Genomic DNA, 20,216 nt, shown 5'->3' on the forward strand with positions numbered 1-20,216 from the left:
GTAGGAGCATAACCCTGATGAGAAGTGTGTGAGTCTGACAAAACAGTGAGACTGCACAGCTTTATTAATAATTATAAACATGGGGAAATGTCTGAGTGAGCAGACACATATTGTGTTCCTGCATAAACAGCTCTTCTGAGATTATTTCAAATTTAATACAGTCCCATCAAAGTAACCATGGAATTTGAAGTTTTCAAACAATTTTAAATTCTATTGAAAATAAATAGCTGAGAAAATGTTGAAAAGAAGGAAAGTACGGACTTGATGTTACAGATGTGTCCACATGCTACATGGCGGTGTGGCGCTGCTACGCACTTTTTTTTTCTTTTCCTTTCTTTCTGTGATAGGGTTTCTCTGTGTAGCCTTGGCTGTCTTGAACTCACTTTGGACCAGGCTGGCCTTGAACTCACAGAGATTCACCTGCCTCTGCCTCCTGAGGTGGATCTCTGTGAGTTGGAGCCCAGCCTGGTCTACATAGTGAGTCCAGGACAGCCAAGGCTACACAGAGAAACCTTGTCTGGAAAAATAACAACAACTATGTCTCCACCTCTGTACATATTATAATTGCACAATAATCAAAACACAAACGTTCAAAGATCAGCAAGCAGAGCTGTTGAAGAGAAACAGCGGAAGCATCACAAACTGAGTGGGGAGGTGAAATCATTTAAGAAATAAGTTTGGAAAATGAATTAAGTTAGGCCATCTATACTCAAAGATACCAAAATAAGTTCTGGCTATATTTAAGATTGAATGTAGATCTAGAAACATTAATAAAAGAAGTGGGTACTTAGTTGCTTTCACGTGAGTAGGATGGGTGAAACAAGCAAACACAGGATAGAAGCAAAGTAAATACTGAACAGATGAGCTTCATGAGACTGGAACATCTCTCTGCAAAAAAAAGGAACGTGAGTGACTAAGCTAGACCTGGGAGAGAACTGGGCTGACTGTGGGAAGATTAATGTCCTTAGTTGAGAAGAGCTCGCTGTAAGTTAATAAATGAATCATGGTAGCACATGCATCATACTAAGGAAAGAATATTTTTATGTTTGTTAATAAAAATACATACATATTGAAAAAATATATATATGCATATGGTATGTTAGGTATCAGACGGAAAAAATTTTTTTAAGATTAAATCCTGAGAGCTAGAAAGATATTTAGAAGTGGATTAGACCCTGAAGAATATTCACATTTTTAAATCTTTTCCTGAAAAATTAATGCTAAGGAGCCAGCAAGATGACTCAGTGGGTAATGACACATGCCACAAAGCCTGACAACCTGAGTTCACTCCTTGGAGCCCATGTAAAGGTGGAAGGACAGAACCAGCCCCAGAGTTCTTCTCTGATCTCCCTAGGGCACACACTTGCACCCACACACACACACACACATGCACACACATACTTTTAAAAAGAATTAAGGCCGAGATGTTTATGGCATATTGTTTTCATGTTAGTTTTTAAAACTAAGGTGTGTCTTGGGATGTGCCTGGATGTTAAGTGCATAGACGTTCATTGATGAGTCTCATGAAAGCTAATGAAAGTCTCTTCTAGATCACAGCCTCCAACGTTTCCAGTGTCCAGAAGCTTCTCTCACTCAGTACCACATCCCTCATGAAAAGGGACTTATCATGACCTTCATTGTCATATTTATTTTGCCTACTTTTGAATTTAATAAAACATTGCTTAATTTTAAAAAGATAATTGAAAAATCAAACCAACAAATAAACTAAGTTTCTGGTTTTCTGCACCATAGAATAATATGATGCTATTAAAAGTGATTTGGGTTTGGGTGGTGGTGTTGCACACCTTTAATCCCAGCACTGAGGCACAGGCAGGAAGATCTCTGTGAGTTTGAGGCCAGCCTGGTCTACAGAGCAAGTTCTAAGACAGCCAGGGCTACACAGAGAAATCCTGTCTTGAAAAACAAAAAAAAAAAAAAAAAAAAAAAAAAAGGAGAAGAAGAAAGTGATTTGGGCCCAGAGTTTGAGTTTTGAAAAGTGAAGAAGGGCTGGTCCGAAGGTGGTGAGCTATCACAGTTGATTGTTCACAGTCAGTTACAGATGGAACTCCTGTTCTACACTTTTCCTCCTTCCCACTACTGCACTTGACTAGTCTTTTAAAAAAATTCAAAAGAAAAAGAAAAGTGAAGAAGAAGAAAAGTAATAATGGGTGGTAGTAGTAATCACACAGCAATTTCAGTGTACTTAATGCCTTCCAACTATATACTTAGAAGGGTTAGAACAGCCAGGCATGGTGGTGTACACTTCAATCCCAACACTGGGGAGGCCTGTAAGTTCCAGGACAGCCAGGACTATGTAAAGAGATCCTGTCTCAAAAACTAACAAAATTTTTTTAAAAGATTAGAACACTAAATTTAATAATGTATGTTTTAGTATTTTTTTGAGACAGGGTTTCTCTGAGGAGCCTTGGCTATCCTAGAACTTGCTCTATAGATCAGACTGGCCTCAAACTCAGAGATCTAGCTGCCTCTGCCTCCTCAGTGCTGGAATTAAAGGTGTGCACCACTGGGCTGGAGAGATGGCTCAGAGGTTGACAACACTGGCTATTCTTCCAGAGGACCCAGGTTCAATTCCCAGCACCCACATGGTAGCTGACAACTGTCTATAACTCCAGTTCCAGAGGATATGACACCCTCACACAGATATATATGCAGACAAAGCACCAATGCACATAAAATAAAATAAATTTTTTAAGGTGTGCACCACTATGCCCAGCTCAGCTTGCTTATTTAAAAGTTTTTCCTCCTCAAATCTTAGTGTCATGGCGTGTTACCAAAATGTTTTTCTAGGCCTAATTCAAGATAATAATCTTTACCTTCAACTTCCCCTATATTCCTTCATGATTTAATCATTACTGGAGCTAGAGAGGTGGATCAGCAGTTAAAAGCACTGGCTGAGCTGGGCGTGGTGGCACACACCTTTAATCCCAGCACCCGGGAGGCAGAGGCAGGCGGATCACTGAGTTCAAGGCCAGCCTGGTCTACAAAGTGAGTCCAGGACAGCCAAGGCTACACAGAGAAACCCTGGTTTGGGGTGGGGGTAGGGGAGTACTAACTTCTCTTTCAGATGACCTGGGTCCAACTCTCAGCACTCATGTAATGGCTCACAACCATCTGTAACTCTGGTCCTAGGGGTCAGACAGCCTCTTCCAGACTTACTGGATACTAGGCAAGCATGTGGTACACAGATGTACATGTACTCGAAATACTCAGACACATAAAAAATAAAATGCTTATAACTTTCATTGACTATCTGTGCTAACGGAGTATTTCCTCCCCAGGTATTGAACTGAAGCACCTTTGTTTGGAATATATGACCCCGTGGCTGTCAAACCTGGTTCGCTTTTGTAAACACAACGACGATGCTAAACGACAAAGGGTCACCGCCATTCTTGATAAGCTAATTACAATGACCATAAACGAGAAGCAGATGTACCCTTCTATTCAAGCCAAGATATGGGGGAGCCTTGGACAGGTATCCACTTTACCAATGCTCATCTAGTGCTGCTTTGTGCTAGTAACTCTTGGTGCGCATTTTATGCAGACACATACCCAGCCCTGTAAGTAGCTAAGAGCTCTCCTCTTTGCATCATTGTATAGAGTTTAGCTGTGGGAGCCTGTTGTCATTTCTAGTAAATAATGTATAAATATGTAGCCCAGTCCCTGCACACCACAGATCTCAGGAAGCGATTCTTAATGCTGTTGCTCAGAACATCCGCTTTCATTCTCAGTTGTAGCATAGACTATGGTACAACTTTCCTTAATCTGACAGGGAAACGTATGTTATTCCTTCAAAATAATCACTTGAGAAAGCAGTGCCCTTACTCAGACAATGCTGTGAAACCTCTAAAGGATTTCGAATTATGTTGGAGCCAGTTTCCTGGCTATGTGATGTCGTTTCAGTAATTAGATTGGCCATGTGTTACTGTCTTAAGCAACTGAAGATAGTCATGTAAAAATGCTTAGAGTGTGAATGCTGCTCTTACTCTGAAGGGATCAGGTCACACCCTCATCCTTCCCTGGAGGTTTTACAGGTCTCTAAGTCTAAGCTTTGAAAGTCTGGGGTAAAACAGGATGCCTGTTCCTTGGGCTCCTTTGAGTGTGCATTAATTAAAGGTTAAGCTGGCAGCATGCTTGAAAGCATCGTGGCTGTCCTTGTCTCCCCAGATCACAGACCTGCTGGACGTTGTGCTTGACAGTTTCATCAAAACCAGTGCCACAGGGGGGCTAGGGTCTATCAAGGCTGAGGTGATGGCAGACACAGCTGTGGCTTTGGCTTCTGGAAATGTGAAATTGGTGTCGAGTAAGGTAACCACTTTTTCTGTACCTTTTGGACTATGCTGTAGTATATCTGTTTGACATCTTTAGAGTTTTTCCTCTTATAACTAGCTAAGGTTAAACTGATATATTTATATATGTGAGTGTGTATGTTCATGCGTGTGTGCATGCATGTCTGTGTGCACTTCCACATATGCAATGGCACACATGTAGAAGTCAGAGGAAACTTGTAGGAGTCAGTTCTCTCCTTCCACCAGATAGCTCTCAAGGCTTGGCAGAGAGCGCCTTAGCCTGCTGAACCATCTCATCGGGCCTGAATTTATTTTTTAAGGTTTACTCATTTTTCTTTTATGTGTATGTATGTGTGTGACTGGACATATGTGTGCATGCCACATGTTAGCAGTATCTGCAGAGGCCAGAAGAGGGTATCAGGTCCCTTGAAACTGGAGTTGCAGATGGCTTTGACCTGCCATGTGGGTGCTGAGAACAAAGGTCTTCTGCAGGAACAGCAAGTGATTTTAACGCCTGAGCCTTCTCTCCAGCCCCCTAAGTGGTTTTATGGTGGCACTTTTAGTCTTGTGTTTTTAAAACTTGTTCTTCTTCACAGGTTATTGGAAGGATGTGTAAAATAATTGACAAGACGTGCCTATCTCCAACTCCGACTTTAGAGCAGCATCTTATGTGGGATGACATTGCTATCTTGGCCCGCTACATGCTGATGCTCTCCTTCAACAACTCCCTGGATGTGGCCGCTCACCTTCCCTATCTCTTCCATGTCGTGACTTTCTTAGTAGCCACAGGCCCCTTGTCCCTTCGAGCTTCAACACACGGACTCGTCATTAACATCATCCACTCCCTGTGCACGTGTTCACAGCTTCACTTTAGTGGTAAGTCCGCAGAAGGTGGTCTTCTTCCCCAGCTCTTCTCTCAGGCTTCCCCTTCCCTGACTGCTGGGGGTTTCTTTCTGAGATTATATTATCTCGCCAGGCCTACGGATAGTAATTTGAAATTTTACCAAACCAGAAAACAATTTTTAAAACAACTTGCATTCCATAGCAGGCTGTAATAAAGGCTTTCTGTGTTTGGTATGTAGGTACTTGTAATTATCATAGAACCTAAAAGCTGGTTTTAGCTGATGGTGTTGCGTAGCTAGTGCCAGTTTGCTGCAGACACTAGGAGAGCTTGTCTAGGATTTCACTTAGGAAGTGTGGTTCTGTGATTTTTGTATGATATTTATATTTTCTTGAATTCAAGACAAAACTTATCTCTTTAGAATTAAAACTGATATTTTCTTTTCCTTTTACAGAAGAAACCAAGCAAGTTTTGAGGCTCAGCCTAACAGAATTCTCATTACCCAAATTTTACTTACTGTTTGGCATTAGCAAAGTTAAGTCAGCCGCTGTCATAGCCTTCCGCTCCAGCTACCGGGACCGGTCATTCTCCCCTGGCTCCTATGAGAGGGAGACGTTTGCTTTGACGTCCCTAGAAACAGTCACAGAAGCTTTGTTGGAGATCATGGAGGTATATAAGGAAAAATGACAAGAAACTAAATTAAAATCATATTTTAAATATGTCATATGCAGACTGTTGTGGCACAAGTTTTTAATCTCAGCACTCAGGAGGGGCAGGAGGGAGGTGGATTTCTGTGAGTCTATGTAGGAGGTTCTAGGCCAACCAGGGCTACAAAAAAAGTCTGTAATATACAGAAGAAATGCTGGTTTAGTCTGTTATATTATACATTGTACTTAAGATACTTCTTTAAAATGTGTTCATTTTTTAAATTAGATTTATTTTACTTTGTGTGTATGAATGTTTTGCCTGTGTGTATGTTTGTGCACCACATGTGTGCCAGGTGCCCGCAGGTCAGAGAGGCGCTCAGAAGAGGACTTCGAGTTCCCCAGAACTGATGGTTTGGAAGCACTTGTGGATTCTGGGAACAGAGCCCATGTCCTCTACAGGACCAAGTGCTGTAACTGCTGAGCCATCTCTCCAGCCCCTGGAGTGTAGTTTTGTTGTTTTTTTGTTTTTTGTTTTTTATAACAGATATCCCTTAATGACATGATGAATATTAAGTATTTCTAGAAATGTCAATGTACACATATGTATTTAGAGTGTCCTGTTTTTCAGGCTTGTATGAGAGATATTCCAACATGCAAGTGGCTGGATCAGTGGACAGAACTAGCTCAAAGGTGTGTTCTAAGTTGAATGTAAACTGTAAAAGTGTGTGTGTTGTTGAAAGTAGCTGTTATAGCATCATCAGTGTTGGATTTATAGTGTGGATAAGCACACAGCTTTCATAAGTTTTGTGGCTCTTTTACTTGCAGGTTTGCATTTCAGTACAACCCGTCCCTGCAGCCAAGAGCCCTTGTGGTGTTTGGCTGTATTAGCAAACGAGTGTCTCATGGGCAGATAAAGCAGATCATCCGAATTCTTAGCAAGGTACTTACCCTTCTTTTTCCAAAGAGACAAATTAATACCTCCTAGTTTTTAAAAACACATTAAAATTTAATTAAACATATATTTGTTAGGCTTTGAAACATTTTTCCTTACTGTAAGTCTTTGAAGTGCTGAGCCCTTCTAAGTTCAGTGTGGTGGTACATGCCTGGTAACCCCGGCACATCAGAGACAGAAGCAGGTGGATCTGTGAGTTTGAGGCCAACCTTGTTTACATGGTGAGTTCCAGAACAGCCAGAGTTACATAATAGAAATAACCTATATCAAAAAGAAAAAAGAAAAGAAAATATATTTTAAAAAGAGTACTTACCTCTTTTCTAACCAGCACACTTAATATCCTATCAGTTTTCAAAGCCGTAGAGCCTTAACGCTAAGCTATATAAGTCATAATATAATAATGCCCTACTTATTAAATATAATATAGAAATATTTTAGAAATAAGAAACCAAGTATACAGTATTCACCATTGTTAGAAATTGTTGGGCTGGAGAGATGGCTCAGAGGTTAAGAGCACTGACTGTTCTTCCAGAGGTGCTGAGTTCAATTCCCAGCACCCACATGGTAGCTCATAACCATCTATAATGTGATCTGAACTCTCTTCTGGCCTGCAGGTGTACATGTGGGCAGAACACTGTATATATAATAATAAATAAATAAATCTTTTTAAAAGGCAAATAAACTACTGTGAAATACCTAAATGTTTCTCAGTTAAATCTGAGATTCACTGTAGGAGCTAATGTTTTATTTCAATGAAAAGTAAAATAAATATTTCTGTTTTCCTAAAAGGCACTTGAAAGTTGTTTAAAAGGACCTGATACTTACAACAGTCAAGTTCTGATAGAAGCTACAGTGATAGCACTAACAAAGTTACAGCCACTTCTTAATAAGGTAATTGCTGGGATTGGTACTGCATGTTCTTATACAGAGTTTGGAAAATAAGATGGATTTAAAAATTATAAAGAATTTATAGTCAGTGTGAAGCCTCTTGTCATAAGAGTTAGAATATAAGATGGACTATTGGCCTAGCATGGTGGCCCACATATTTAGTCCCAGCACTCAGGAAGTAGAGGCAGTCTGATTTCTGTGATCATGGGGCCAGCCTGGTCTTCATAGCAAATCCCAGGATAGCCAGGGCTAGCTACATAGAGAATATTTGTCTCAAAAAGAAGGGAAGTGGAGGGGGTGTGGAAAAGGATTGGGAAGGAGGGAGGAGTGGAAAAGAAAGGAAAGAGAAGGATGGATTAAAAAGAGGACATGAAGAAGCTGTAGGCACCGTGCAGCTTTAGTTCTTTTCATCTATTAAGAATTAGTTGACCCCACTCTTACAATGCTTCAAGAAGACAGGCTCCATGCCAGCCGTCAGCATCTGTTTAATGTTCGGTCTGTTCTTCTTTATCTACTTGGATCCCTCCACTGGCACTGTTTTCAGGGTGGGGGGTGGGGACGATTACTGTGAACCTGGCAAGTATATAATGGATCTTTGTGTACAGAGCTCATGAACTCAGTTATTCCTGGCAAAGATTGCATTAGGGTAGTTTACAGAAAACTACCATTTAGGATCATCAATGGAAAATAATAAATAATATTTACTGGAAAAAAAGAATTAATTGAGCTGGGTGTTGACGCAAGAGTTCTAGGACAGCCAAGGCTCTTTTGCACAGAGAAACAGCCAAAAAAAGAATTAGTTGAGCATCTTCTATGTATCTGGTAGTGCTTAGAGAGATACAAGTACTAAACAAAATTAATAAAGTAGCCTATATCTGGGATGGGGATGGATGTTGAGAAGTGGACAAATAAAGTCAGTCAACTGCTACTTAGTGTGTTAGTAATAGGGAAATGTAAAGCCCGAGAGGTATACCTGGTCATCAGAAGAATCTGTGTGCTAGGCTCGGGGTATAATCGTAGGCATAGCACTTGCTTACATGTACAAGATCCTGGTTACAGTCTCCACCGAGAAAAGTGGAAGGATAGGGAGGAGGGACAGAGTACATAGGAATAAGTTTTATCCTAGTAAGCATGATAAGTTGAAAGGGACAAACCTCAACTAGAATTAGAAGTAGGGCAGTGGGGTGGTGACAGAGTTGACAGAAAAAGTTGTAAAAATTAAGCAGAATTAATCTAACATTCAATACTGCTGAGAGGAATTTGGGAATTGTTATATCCTAATAGACAGTGTGGTAAGAGCAGGACGTGGTGGTCCAGAGACAGAAGGATGTGCAGGCAGAAGGAAGCTTAGCCTGGTCCCTGTCTGCAGTGGTAACAAGGGAATGGCACGTGTCAGAGTCTTCTGTAGAGAATTTACTACCACTGGCCCTGGGTTTGGCATCCAGGGGGAGATCCCTGAGGAAGCTCAGGCTCTCAGCCTAGTGATGGCAGTTCCAGTTAGCTACATGGAGAGGGCCACATGTGCTTCTGTCTATTCTTGTTTTCCAAAGGAGAATACAGACACTTGGTCAGGCTGTTGGCTTTGTTACATGCTGCAGCTGTTACATGCTGAAGGGAGTGGTTCTTGCTTTACCGCACTAACCTGAGGGTCTCCTTTGCCAGGACTCCCCACTGCACAAAGCCCTCTTCTGGGTTGCCGTGGCTGTGTTGCAGCTAGACGAAGTCAACTTGTACTCAGCAGGCACTGCACTTCTGGAACAGAACCTGCACACCTTAGATAGTCTCCGGATATTCAATGACAAGGTGAGCAAGTGTCTTTCTAAGGGCCATATGCTCACCGCGAGACTTCGCTTCTTCTATGGTTCTTTAGAAACCAAAAGAGGTCCATGATCTAAACATTAGTATAATGCATTTGATTGTGAGTATAGTTCCTTAGTAGCTCACTAAAAACCATTTAATCAGTAGGTGCAATATAAAAATAGCCAAGAAAGCTAAGCATGGTGGCACACCTTTAATCCCAGCACTTGGGAGGCAGAGGCAAGTGGATCGTTGTGAGTTCGAGGCCAGCCTGGTCTACAAAGCGAGTTTAGGACAGCCAGGGATAAACAGAGAAACCATGTCTTGGGGGGAAAATAGCCAAGAACAGTAAGCTCTACTATGAGTGGTTAGAATAGCAGTAAGTGGGGCTGGAGATGTGACTCAGCAGTGTGAGCACTGGCTTCTCTTGCCAGAGCCCACATGGCAGCTCACAACCATCTCTAACTCCATTCCTAGAATCCAGTGCTCTCTCTGGCCTCCTTGGGCAGTACACACATGCAATGCATATACATGGAAGCAAAACACCCATTCATGTAAAATAAGGAAATATTTTTTAAAGTAATACTGAAGAGCAGTAATAGCTACCACAGTAGACCCTGCGCATTGCCGACGGCTAATGTGCACTCTCCAGTGGCATTCTCTAACCCTATTTATTTTATTTATATTATAGAGAGAGAGAGAATATTTTCTAGTTATTCAATAAAAAAACGTATTGAGTAATTGTACTGACAAAAATCTGTGCAGTTGCTAACAGATAAGTACTTTGGAGAATCTAAAGTTTTTGGTACTTAATTCTACTAGTTTCCCCCGTTTGCCTAATCTCACAGCAAAGTATACCATTAGCACCCCCTTTCACTTTGATTAACCTGCATAGGGATTGGACTTCGGTTGAGAGTATACAAGAGAGAATAAAGTGTTAGAATTGGGCTAGTGCTATGGCTTAGCAAGTAGACGGACTTACCACTGACCCTGACAACCCGAGCAAGTCCAATCCCCAGGATTCACGTAGTGGACACACGTGTGTGCTAAGTAAATGAAAAATACTGTTTCAAAGACGATGCAAAATTATTTCTTTTGTTCTGGAGAAAACTGGAAACAGCTTTAAAAAAAAAAAGAGAGAATATTTGTGTGTGTGTGCATGCATTTTTGTGTTTAAATTTTTCTTGAAATGAAATGAACTGTGGGAAAACAGAACGTGGCCTAAGTGTGGAGATTCTTGGTCTAAAGTACTTGCTTAGTGTATTTAATGTGCTGTAGACCCAAAACAGCTGGAAGTCTAGGAAGTGTGAAACTAAATTATAGGTAGAGCTCCCTTGATGTTTGTCCATTACACCTCTGTTCACAAAACAGAAAGGAATAAAGAAGCTCTTCATTGCTCTGCTCTGGAGCTGATGGAGACAATGGTGATTCCAAGTGATATCTAGCTATTGGCTATTTGTATGTTAAGAATACTTACAAATAAAATAAATATCTTAGGAGCATATGCCCTGCCATTTTCTTTCTTTCCTTTGCATGTTAATTTTGTGTTGTTGGGGTGAGTGCATGTCACAGTGTGTGTGGAGGTCAGAGGATAACTTGTCAGTGTTCCTTCTGCCGTGTGGATTACAAGGGTAGAACTCAGCTGATCCAACTCGGCAGCAAGTGCCCTTAATCACTGAGCTGTCTCGTCAGCCCCCGCCTTGGCATTTTCACTTCTGGAACAACACAGGAGAGACCAGGGCCCCAAAAGTATTAGGAATCAGAGTTAATAAAGCTTTATTAAAATCACCAGAATATTCTCTGAGACGGTAGAGTAATGGGACTTGCCGCAAGGTCTAGCTCCTTGAGAGGATGAAGCAAAACGCAGCATCATAGTGAGTCACCATGTGAGTTTGCTGTCAGCTGTCAGAAGTAGCTAGGCATTGTGGCTGATGGCTCTAATTTTAGCACTTAGCACTTGAGAGGTGTAGACAGGAGTTTAGCAGGTTCAAGGCCAGCCTGGGATAGAGGAAGTCTCACTTCCAAAGGCTAAAAACAATAGTTCAGATTTGTGTATTGTAAAGCTGCAGACACAGCTCAGTGGTGAGAGCACTTGCCTAGCATGTGTGACCTCAGGTTTCACCCGCAGTGCCCTGCAGCCCCAAACACGCACACAAATCATGTTATAAACTAAAGCAATTTGAGTTTCCCACTGTCTTTTTTACTGTCTTACACCAGTTAATCTATAGTACCGTAAATGTTCTTATGGGGGTTTCTGTTATCTAAAAATAATTTCTCTGAAACTGAAAGAATTACTTAGCATGTCATACTGTGCAACACACACACACACACACACACACACACACACACACACACACACACGGTGAGTTATTTAACAGTGTCTGAGCCAGGACACTTCTAGTACTGGAAAATGAAAAGGGAAACTTCTGTGTGAATTCCACTAACTATCGGTCTCCTGATTGTTTTAAATAGAGTCCAGAAGAAGTATTTATGGCAATCCGGAATCCTCTGGAATGGCACTGCAAGCAAATGGATCATTTTGTTGGACTCAATTTCAACTCTAACTTTAACTTTGCATTAGTTGGACACCTCCTAAAAGGTAAAGGGGCCTGTTGTTAGGACGTTTCATGAACTACTGTCCAGAAGCCAGAAATAACTAAGAGTTGATTGCTTGAGATAAATTGCTGTAATCTAGCCCGTATGTTTTACTTTAAAATAAAAACTGTATCTGCATGAGTTTTTTCAATTAGTAATTATTTAACTAGAACCTAATTTTCATATTAGATCTTATTAAAAGAGCAAAATAATTGGTAGTAAAATTTCTAAGATTTATTTGCTGTGTTATTGGTTAATAGTGCACTGCACGTTTATGTTCATTTCATTATATGTATTACAGAGTGTTGTTGTATAAATTTAATCGCAGAAGGTTTAGGGATTAGCTCAGTTATAGGACACTTGTCCAAGGTCTTAGGATAGAACACTTGTCCAGGTCTTAAGTTCAGTCTCCAGCATTGCCAAGGGGATGAAAGGGATTTGCAGTTTAGTGCACACTGAGTTCAGACATGATCATAGATAGCCTTCAACTTGATTCTAGCATGTTTTCAATCCTTGCTCTTACTGTCTTAGAGCCCTGCCACTCTGGTTCTGCTCTTCCAGTTTTCATTGCTGTCTCTAGCCAACCAGCTCAAACTAGACTAGAGCTAATGCGCTTCCTGCCTAGCTTTAACTGCTCACTTCCGACTTCATAGCTTTGTAGCCATGCTTTATTAAGGTGGTTGTCTATAAAATAAGTAAATAAATAATAGTAAGTTGGGCATGATGGGGCACACCTTTAATCCCAACACTTGGGAGACAGAGGCAGGTGGATCTCTGTGAGTTCAAGGCCAGCCTAGTCCTTAGCTACATAGTGAGACCCTGTCTCAAAAACAAAACAAAAAAAAATCAACCAAGCAAACAAACAAAAAAACCCAAAACAAAAATAAGGAAAAAATAAAAAAGAAGAAATAACCTTTAAAGACGTATTTACTTGTATGTGTATGAGTGTTCTGCCTGTGTGTGTGTGTGTGTGTGTAGCACCTGAGGTGGACAGAAGCACACTAGATCCCCCAGAACTGGAGGTAGAGGTGGTTGTGAGCCACTGTGTGGATTCTGGGAACCAAACCCTGGTCCTCTGCAAGAGCAACCGGTGCTCTTAACCGCTGAGTCATTGCTCCAGCCTCAAAGAAGAAATGCTTTTTAAGTAATAGAACCCTTACTTCAAATGAAATCTCAAGGGGAACTCTAATATGTAGTTTTGTTTGTGTTTATTTCTAAGCTCTATGGTTCTTTAGGAAATAGAAAATAAATTTTTCTTAATGCCCTCTCCTTTAGGGCTCCAGGGAACACCCTCTTCTACACATTTTGGGGTACTTAATCTTATGTATAGTTAGCCTCAAATTTTTATGTTTTACTTTCACAAATGGCTATTCTTGAATAGCAGGAATTTTCCTTTTCTTGTAATTATTTGTCACACAACATAAGAGCATAAACATTTGTTAATGGACTAATTGTTGTTTGTTTTTTCTTTTTATAGGGTACAGGCATCCTTCACCTGCCATTGTTGCAAGAACAGTCAGGATTTTGCATACACTACTAACTCTTGTTAACAAACATAGAAATTGTGACAAATTTGAGGTGAATACACAGAGTGTGGCTTACTTAGCAGGTAAAAGCACAAAATTGACAAAATGAGTCTGATTGTGTCATTGTCTGAGAATTGGCAGAAGGTCCCCACGCCTAGCTGTGGGCCTTGGTGGCTGGCTCTCTGGCCAAGTAGAACATTCACAGTTCAGTCCTTTGGGTATTTGAAGTTGTAAAGGTTTTGCCGAAACTGTTTTCATTATAAAAGAATTTGCAATGGAGTCAGAAATGTACTAAAATCAAATTGCCTCAGCCTACCCCCTAGACCTTCGTAGCCCTCTCTTCTGCCCTCTGTCTAAATTTCCTGAGCGTCACTGCTCACAGCTTGTTTGAAACCAATCTACTTGCTGTCTCCTAAGGGCCTTCTGCCACCTTAATCATTCTTTGTGCTGTATTACCTGGGATACCTGTCCTGTCCCCACCATTTTACCAAACTGTTTCTATATGTCTTACCTGATATTTCTTTACTGTATTCTACTCAGAGAGTGCAGTTTGATGTATGGTTTGATGGAAGATGCCCCTTCTCACTTTAGCAAATTTCAGTTTTGCCGACTTTTTTGTTTGAAGCATGCAACCTTGAACAAATCCTTTTATATCCCAGAGTATCCATTTCAGGTACATGTTCTGTCTACTTTTTGTGATTACTGAAAGTAAATATGGGATCAAGTGCTTGAGAAAGTAAGGTGTTCATCACATTTCTTTATGTGTTTCACGTTCATGCAGTCTTCCAAAGCAGACTGTAAACTAGAGGATAAGCCTGCCCTGCGTGTTTGCACATTTCCATCTCACACTCTCCAGGGCTTCTTACATGCACATGTAATAGTAATAACCTCTTAAGTTTGGAAGAAATATATCCTGTTTTAGGTCACACTTGTGCTTCTTACATGTTTGTATCTGCTTTTCTATTGCCTGTTAGCTCTCCTCACAGTATCTGAAGAGGTTCGAAGTCGCTGTAGTCTCAAGCATAGGAAGTCCCTTCTTCTTACTGATATTTCAATGGACAATGTTCCTATGGATACATATCCCATTCATCACGGTGACCCTAGCTATAGGTAAGTGGACATGGTCTCGGATTGCATAATTATAGCCAGGTATCAGGTTCCATGTGGTGGAGACTAGGAGCAAAGTCATCAAAAGGGAGCAGAGTGGCAGCTCAAGATGGTCTACAAGTGCAGACATCAAAGTTTATTCTGCAGACGCACGGTTAAAGCTATTCTAGTCTGTTCTGATGCTATCATTAGTTTGCCTCTTTTAAACACAAAACACTTGAATAATGAAGAAAGACCATCTTGAAAGGTTTGGTTGCAGAAAAGGACCTGGAGAAAAAACTAATGTGAAATACAAGCAAGCATCATTGCATGCCTAATCATAAAACTAAGTGATGTGGGGGCTGAAGAGTTGGCTTAATGGTTAAAAGCTCTGGTATTCTTGGCGAGGACCTTTAGGTTTTTTCACCTGCACGATTGTGCACAGCCATCTGTAGTTAAAGTTCTAGAGGATCTGACACCTTTCTTTGACCACCTTTCTTGGACACCAGACACATGCAGGGAAAACACTCATACGCATAAAGTAAATAAATTAAAAAAAAAAGTGATATAGATTGGTGGAAAACATTTGCATGCATTGTTTATTAATGTCACTAACATTCGAAACCTTTCTATAGTGTAGTTTTATTGTTGTTGATTTCTGCAAAGTCTCACTATGTGTCTCTGGCTGGTCTGGGACTCACCATGTAGAGTAGGCTAACCTTGAACTCAGTGAGTTCTGCCTCCCCCCCAAAATCTGAAATTAAGGATACTCACACCACACTGAGCTTTTCTAGTGTAGAACTTTTATTTATATGACAGAATCATAAAATTATGTCTACTGGGCCGAACAGTGGTGGCACACGCCTTTAATGCCAGCACTTGGGAGGCAGAGGCAGGTGGATCAATCCCAGCACTTGGGAGGCAGAGGCAGATGGATCTCCATGAGTTCAAGGCCAGCCTGGACTACAGAGGGAGTTCTAGGACAGCCAGAGCTGTTATACAGAGAAACCCTGTCTCGAAAAACCAAAAATGAAAAATTATGTTTACTATTATGCATGGCTTTGTGTAGATTTTTTTTTCCCCAATATTACATGAAGTTACATAAAGATGACATCTTTGGGGGATTATTCTATAATGTAAATTAAACAAAAATATCTTTAAGTTTTGGAGGCAATATTGAGCAAAGGAAAGTAATTTTTGAGAGATTGTGTCATTAAACTTAGTAATATCTTGTTTTTGTATGATAGAGACGCCCCCAAGCACTTGGCTGAGACTTCAACAATGTGTGCACGTTTTCCCAGTTGACAGTGCCCAGTAACCTTATTCTTCAGTCTTTCCCAGGAGTTGATTTCTTTGACCCTTCTTCTTTTGGTTTTGTAAAGGAAAAAGTAACTTAAGCTTCTAGAAAGCTTAGTTCTCAAACTTAATTTTTAAATAATGCAGTAATACAATTGCCTACTTAGACATTATTTTCCCTAATTATATAATTCAGTGCAATAAGTTCAAAAGATCTATTTTTCAACATCAGTTAATAACAATGTATTTATTACATATTTGAAAAGTGCTAAACAAATGAACAACCCAAAAAGCCAGGCATGGTGGCATATGCTTTTAATCCTAGTACTCAGGAGGCAGAGGCAGGTGGGTAAGTTCAAGGCCAGCCTGGTCTACAAGAGTCCAGGATAGCCAGCTCTGTTACACAGAGAAACCCTTGTCTCGAAAAACAAAAACAAAAAAGAAAAGTGCTAAGCTAATGCATGTATGTGTTCTCACCACAATAAATGACAAATATATAGGGCAATGCATGTCCTGTATTAACATATTTAGGCATCCAAATGTGCACATTTTAAAAATCATGTTGTACACAGTAAAAAAAAAAAAAAAAAAAAAAAAAAAAAAAGCGGGCCAGGCATGGTGGCGCACACCTTTAATCCCAGCACTTGGGAGGCAGAGGCAAGTGGATCACTGTGAGTTCGAGGCCAGCCTGGTCTACAAAGTGAGTCTAGGACAGCCAAAGCTATCACAGAGAAACCTTGTCTCAAAAAACCAAAAAAAAAAAAAAAAAAAAAAAAAGCAATTTTTACTTGTCAGATTAAAAAGCCAAGTATGGTGGCAAATGCCTATAGTACCAACACTTGGGAGATGGAGACAGGAGGATCTGGAATTCAGGGTCATCCTTCACTATGTATGGAGTTTGAAGCCAGCCTCAGCTACATAAAGCCCTGTTTCAAAGACAGGCAAAACAGGAGCTAGAGCTGCAGCTCAGTTGGTGGATTAGTCTTTCCTAATGGGCAGAAGGTCCTGAGTTCAGCCCCAGTGCTGCAGAAACTGACTGTGGTGCTGTGCACCCATGCTCTCAGCACCTGGGAAGTAGAAGCAGGAGCACCAGAAGTTCAGTGTTGCCAGCCTTGGCTTCATAGCAAGCTCAAGGCCAGCTACTGAGACCCTATCTCAATCGATAAATGTATAGGTAGTTAGGGGTTTCAGGGTATAGCTGAGGGGTAGAACACTTGCCATGCATATGTGAGGTCCTGGATTCAATCCCTGAGCTGCAGAAAATAAAACAGTTAACAAAATTATACAGTATAGCTCCTCCTGTTTAACATTGCTATTCCCTGGGGATGCATTAGGAGCTGTTCCTGAAGAGTCAGCTGTAACGGTGCATGATCTGTAATGTTAGCATTCTGGGAACTCAGGCAGGAGGGTGAGAAGTTCAAGAGCAACTTGGAATAAATAGCAAACTCTGAGCCAGCCTGGGCAACTTTATGGGAACTTGTCTTACTTACAAAAAAAAAAAAAAAGTTTGTGTCCTATAGCAATTTTGCTTTTTGAGACAGGTTTTCTCTGTGTAGACCTGGCTATCCTGGATCACAGTGATTCACCTGCCTCTGCTTTCCTGAGTGCTGGGATTACAAGCATGTACCACCATGCCCAGCTACAATGGCACTTTAGAGTGTAGTTTTCAAATTAATTGATTGCCATCATTAAGAAATAGGATAACTAATAGGAATGAGTGAGCAGCGATATGTTTGTCACCTTATTGTTAACCAGCTCTTCTAAATTGTTTAAATCTCTCAGGACACTAAAGGAGAACCAGCCGTGGTCCTCTCCCAAAGGCTCGGAAGGATACCTTGCAGCTACCTACCCAGCTGTAGGCCAGACCAGTCCCCGAGCCAGGAAATCCATGAGCCTGGACATGGGGCAGCCTTCTCAAGCTAACACAAAGAAATTGCTTGGTTAGTTTATCTCAGTTTTGTATAAGTTTTACATTATTGTTACTGTAAAAAATGGTTAGGTACTTTCTCTCTTGGAAAGTTATTTGAAACTATTTAGATTGCCAATATTTACTGTTTTGATTTAACAAAATCTTCTGTGACTTTTTAAGTTCATTTATTTTATGTGTATGAGTGTTTTGCCTGCATTTGTATGGATGTACACCACATGTATGGCTCATGCCCATGGTTGCTAGAAGGGCATCATATCCCTTGGAACTGAAATTACAGAGATTTATGAGCCGCTGTGCTTGCTGGGAACTGGACCTGGGTCCTCTAGAACACCAGTGGGTGCTCTTAATCACTGAGCCATCTCTCCAGCGCTTGTACGGCTTTTATAAAGGAGTTTGGTTTTGATTGACCAGTTCAGTTCAGCCATATCTTCAGATAGAGAAATGAGAATGAGACTTTTAAATTTGGTTTGGTTTTCATTTCTGTGTTTTTAATTCTGTTGTGTGGCTTTTGGGGGCAGCAGTCATCAGTAGACACCTAGAAGCATTGCTGAACTAGGGCTCTGAAATGCTGACTTCCCTCATTATCATTTGAGAGCAGACTGTATCACTGAGATCTGAAACCAGCATTGCATTTTCTTTGAAAAAACAAAATTTATTTTCTCAGTCACTGTAGAGGATAATCCTTTTAGGCACTGTGTTTTTGTGCGGGCGTGCCCAGGTGGAGATCAGAGGACAGCCTGTGCAGTCTGTTCTCTCTTTCCACCTTTATGTGAGTTCTGCGCTTTGAACTCGAGTTGTCAGCCACAAGACAAGCACTTTAGCCACTGAGCTGGCCCCAGACATGGCTCTTGACAGTTAACACCGCTCAGTTCTGTCAGCATTCCTATGAAAAGTGCATGCACAGTGCTAAGCCCATTCCTGTCCAGTAACTGATAAGTGGATTCCTGAAATAGAACATTCAGTGACCCACAGAGCAAGTGTGAGACGGTGCTTGCCTTTCATTGTCTGCCATTTTCATTGTTAGTCAGATACACACTAGTGTGTAATCAGTGATCAAAAATATGAATGTGGATTTCAGTTACCCATGCAAATATACTTAGTATCTTGAGATAGTATTGTTAAATTGTTTGTGTTCACATGAAAATTAGTGAGCAGACAATGAACTGTAACACAAGTAACCTTCCAGTAATTGTTGAAAGGAGAAGTGACAAATGCCAGCCATCGCTACCTAGTCTGTCACCTTCCCTCTGCTTGAGCTTCCTTCTGTTAATCCTTTGTCATCAGTAATGCCGGAGTTTCCTGGTTACTTTGTGTTTTGTAATGATGGATTTTTATGCCAAGGAAGTTGTACATGAAAAATTAACCTCAGAGAAAATGCAGTATTGAATTCCTTCAAACTGTGTTCAAGGTATAAAAGACAGGGTCTCTGCCCTTCAAAGAAGGGATTATCCTTTGGTGGTTATGACTGAAAATCAGCAGATGACAGCAGTACATGTCAGATGGCATTAAAGCAGTAATGTTTTAAAGCAACTGAAGCTCTTAGGAAATTAAGAGGTGATATTTGAGCCAGATCATAAAGACTTAATATCTGAGAGGACTGGAGAGATGGCTCAGTGGTTAAGAGCTGCTTTCCCAGAGAACCCAGATTCAGTTCCCAGCACCTACATGACAGCTCACAACTGTCTTTAACTCTAGTGCTGGGGATCTGACACCCTCACACCAATGCACATAAAATAAATTAGTTTTAAAAGATTTAATACACTCTAACCAGGTAGACACAGAGTAAAGAAGGGTACGCATTCAAGAGAGGAAGTGTGGTAGGAGAGCAACTGGCAGGAGAGCAGAGCATCATGGGAAAACTGTGTGGGAAGTAAGGCTGGAGAAAGACTCTGCCATGGCTGGCTATGATAGCTCAGCCTTAATCCCAGCATTTGGAGGCAGAGGCAGGTGCATCTCTGTGAGGCTAGCCTGGTCTACACAGGGAGTTCCAAGACAACCAGTACTATGTAGAGAGATCCTGACCTCAAACAATAACAACAAAGACTGCCATGAAAAAGAGATTTATCATATCATACATTCAACAGAGATCTTAATTTAAAAAGGAACAAGATGCAGTTTTTATTTTTTGGCACAATTTCCTGATAGCAGTATGAAGAAAGTTCTTTTTCTTTTCTTTCTTTATTTATTGAAATAGGTCTCCCTGTGTAGCCGTGGCTATGCTGAACTCACTTTGTAGACCAGGCTGGCCTCAAACCCACAGAGATCCATCTGCCTCTGCTTTCCAATTGTTGGGATTAAAGGCCAAGAGGACCATTTATAAGATCCATTCAACAATCTGGGGAGGGGGGAGG

General features: G+C 40.9%; 1 protein-coding gene across 2 annotated transcripts in view; it reads left to right on the forward strand.

Annotated features, from left to right (window-relative positions):
- Positions 1 to 20,216, forward strand: part of Nf1 (neurofibromin 1) — a 243,776-nt gene that overhangs the window by 207,655 nt on the left and 15,905 nt on the right. For both annotated transcript variants that reach the window (XM_051158073.1, XM_051158074.1), the window contains 12 exons: positions 3,300 to 3,493; positions 4,186 to 4,326; positions 4,904 to 5,183; positions 5,603 to 5,817; positions 6,424 to 6,485; positions 6,621 to 6,735; positions 7,537 to 7,638; positions 9,298 to 9,438; positions 11,905 to 12,031; positions 13,505 to 13,636; positions 14,528 to 14,663; positions 17,718 to 17,875. In XM_051158073.1, coding sequence (XP_051014030.1) covers positions 3,300 to 3,493; positions 4,186 to 4,326; positions 4,904 to 5,183; positions 5,603 to 5,817; positions 6,424 to 6,485; positions 6,621 to 6,735; positions 7,537 to 7,638; positions 9,298 to 9,438; positions 11,905 to 12,031; positions 13,505 to 13,636; positions 14,528 to 14,663; positions 17,718 to 17,875 — 1,803 coding nt within the window. The remainder of the gene's footprint in view (positions 1 to 3,299; positions 3,494 to 4,185; positions 4,327 to 4,903; positions 5,184 to 5,602; positions 5,818 to 6,423; positions 6,486 to 6,620; positions 6,736 to 7,536; positions 7,639 to 9,297; positions 9,439 to 11,904; positions 12,032 to 13,504; positions 13,637 to 14,527; positions 14,664 to 17,717; positions 17,876 to 20,216) is intronic.

Source organism: Acomys russatus, chromosome 16 (genome assembly GCF_903995435.1).
Source record: "Acomys russatus chromosome 16, mAcoRus1.1, whole genome shotgun sequence".
NCBI classification, from domain to species: Eukaryota; Metazoa; Chordata; class Mammalia; order Rodentia; family Muridae; genus Acomys; species Acomys russatus.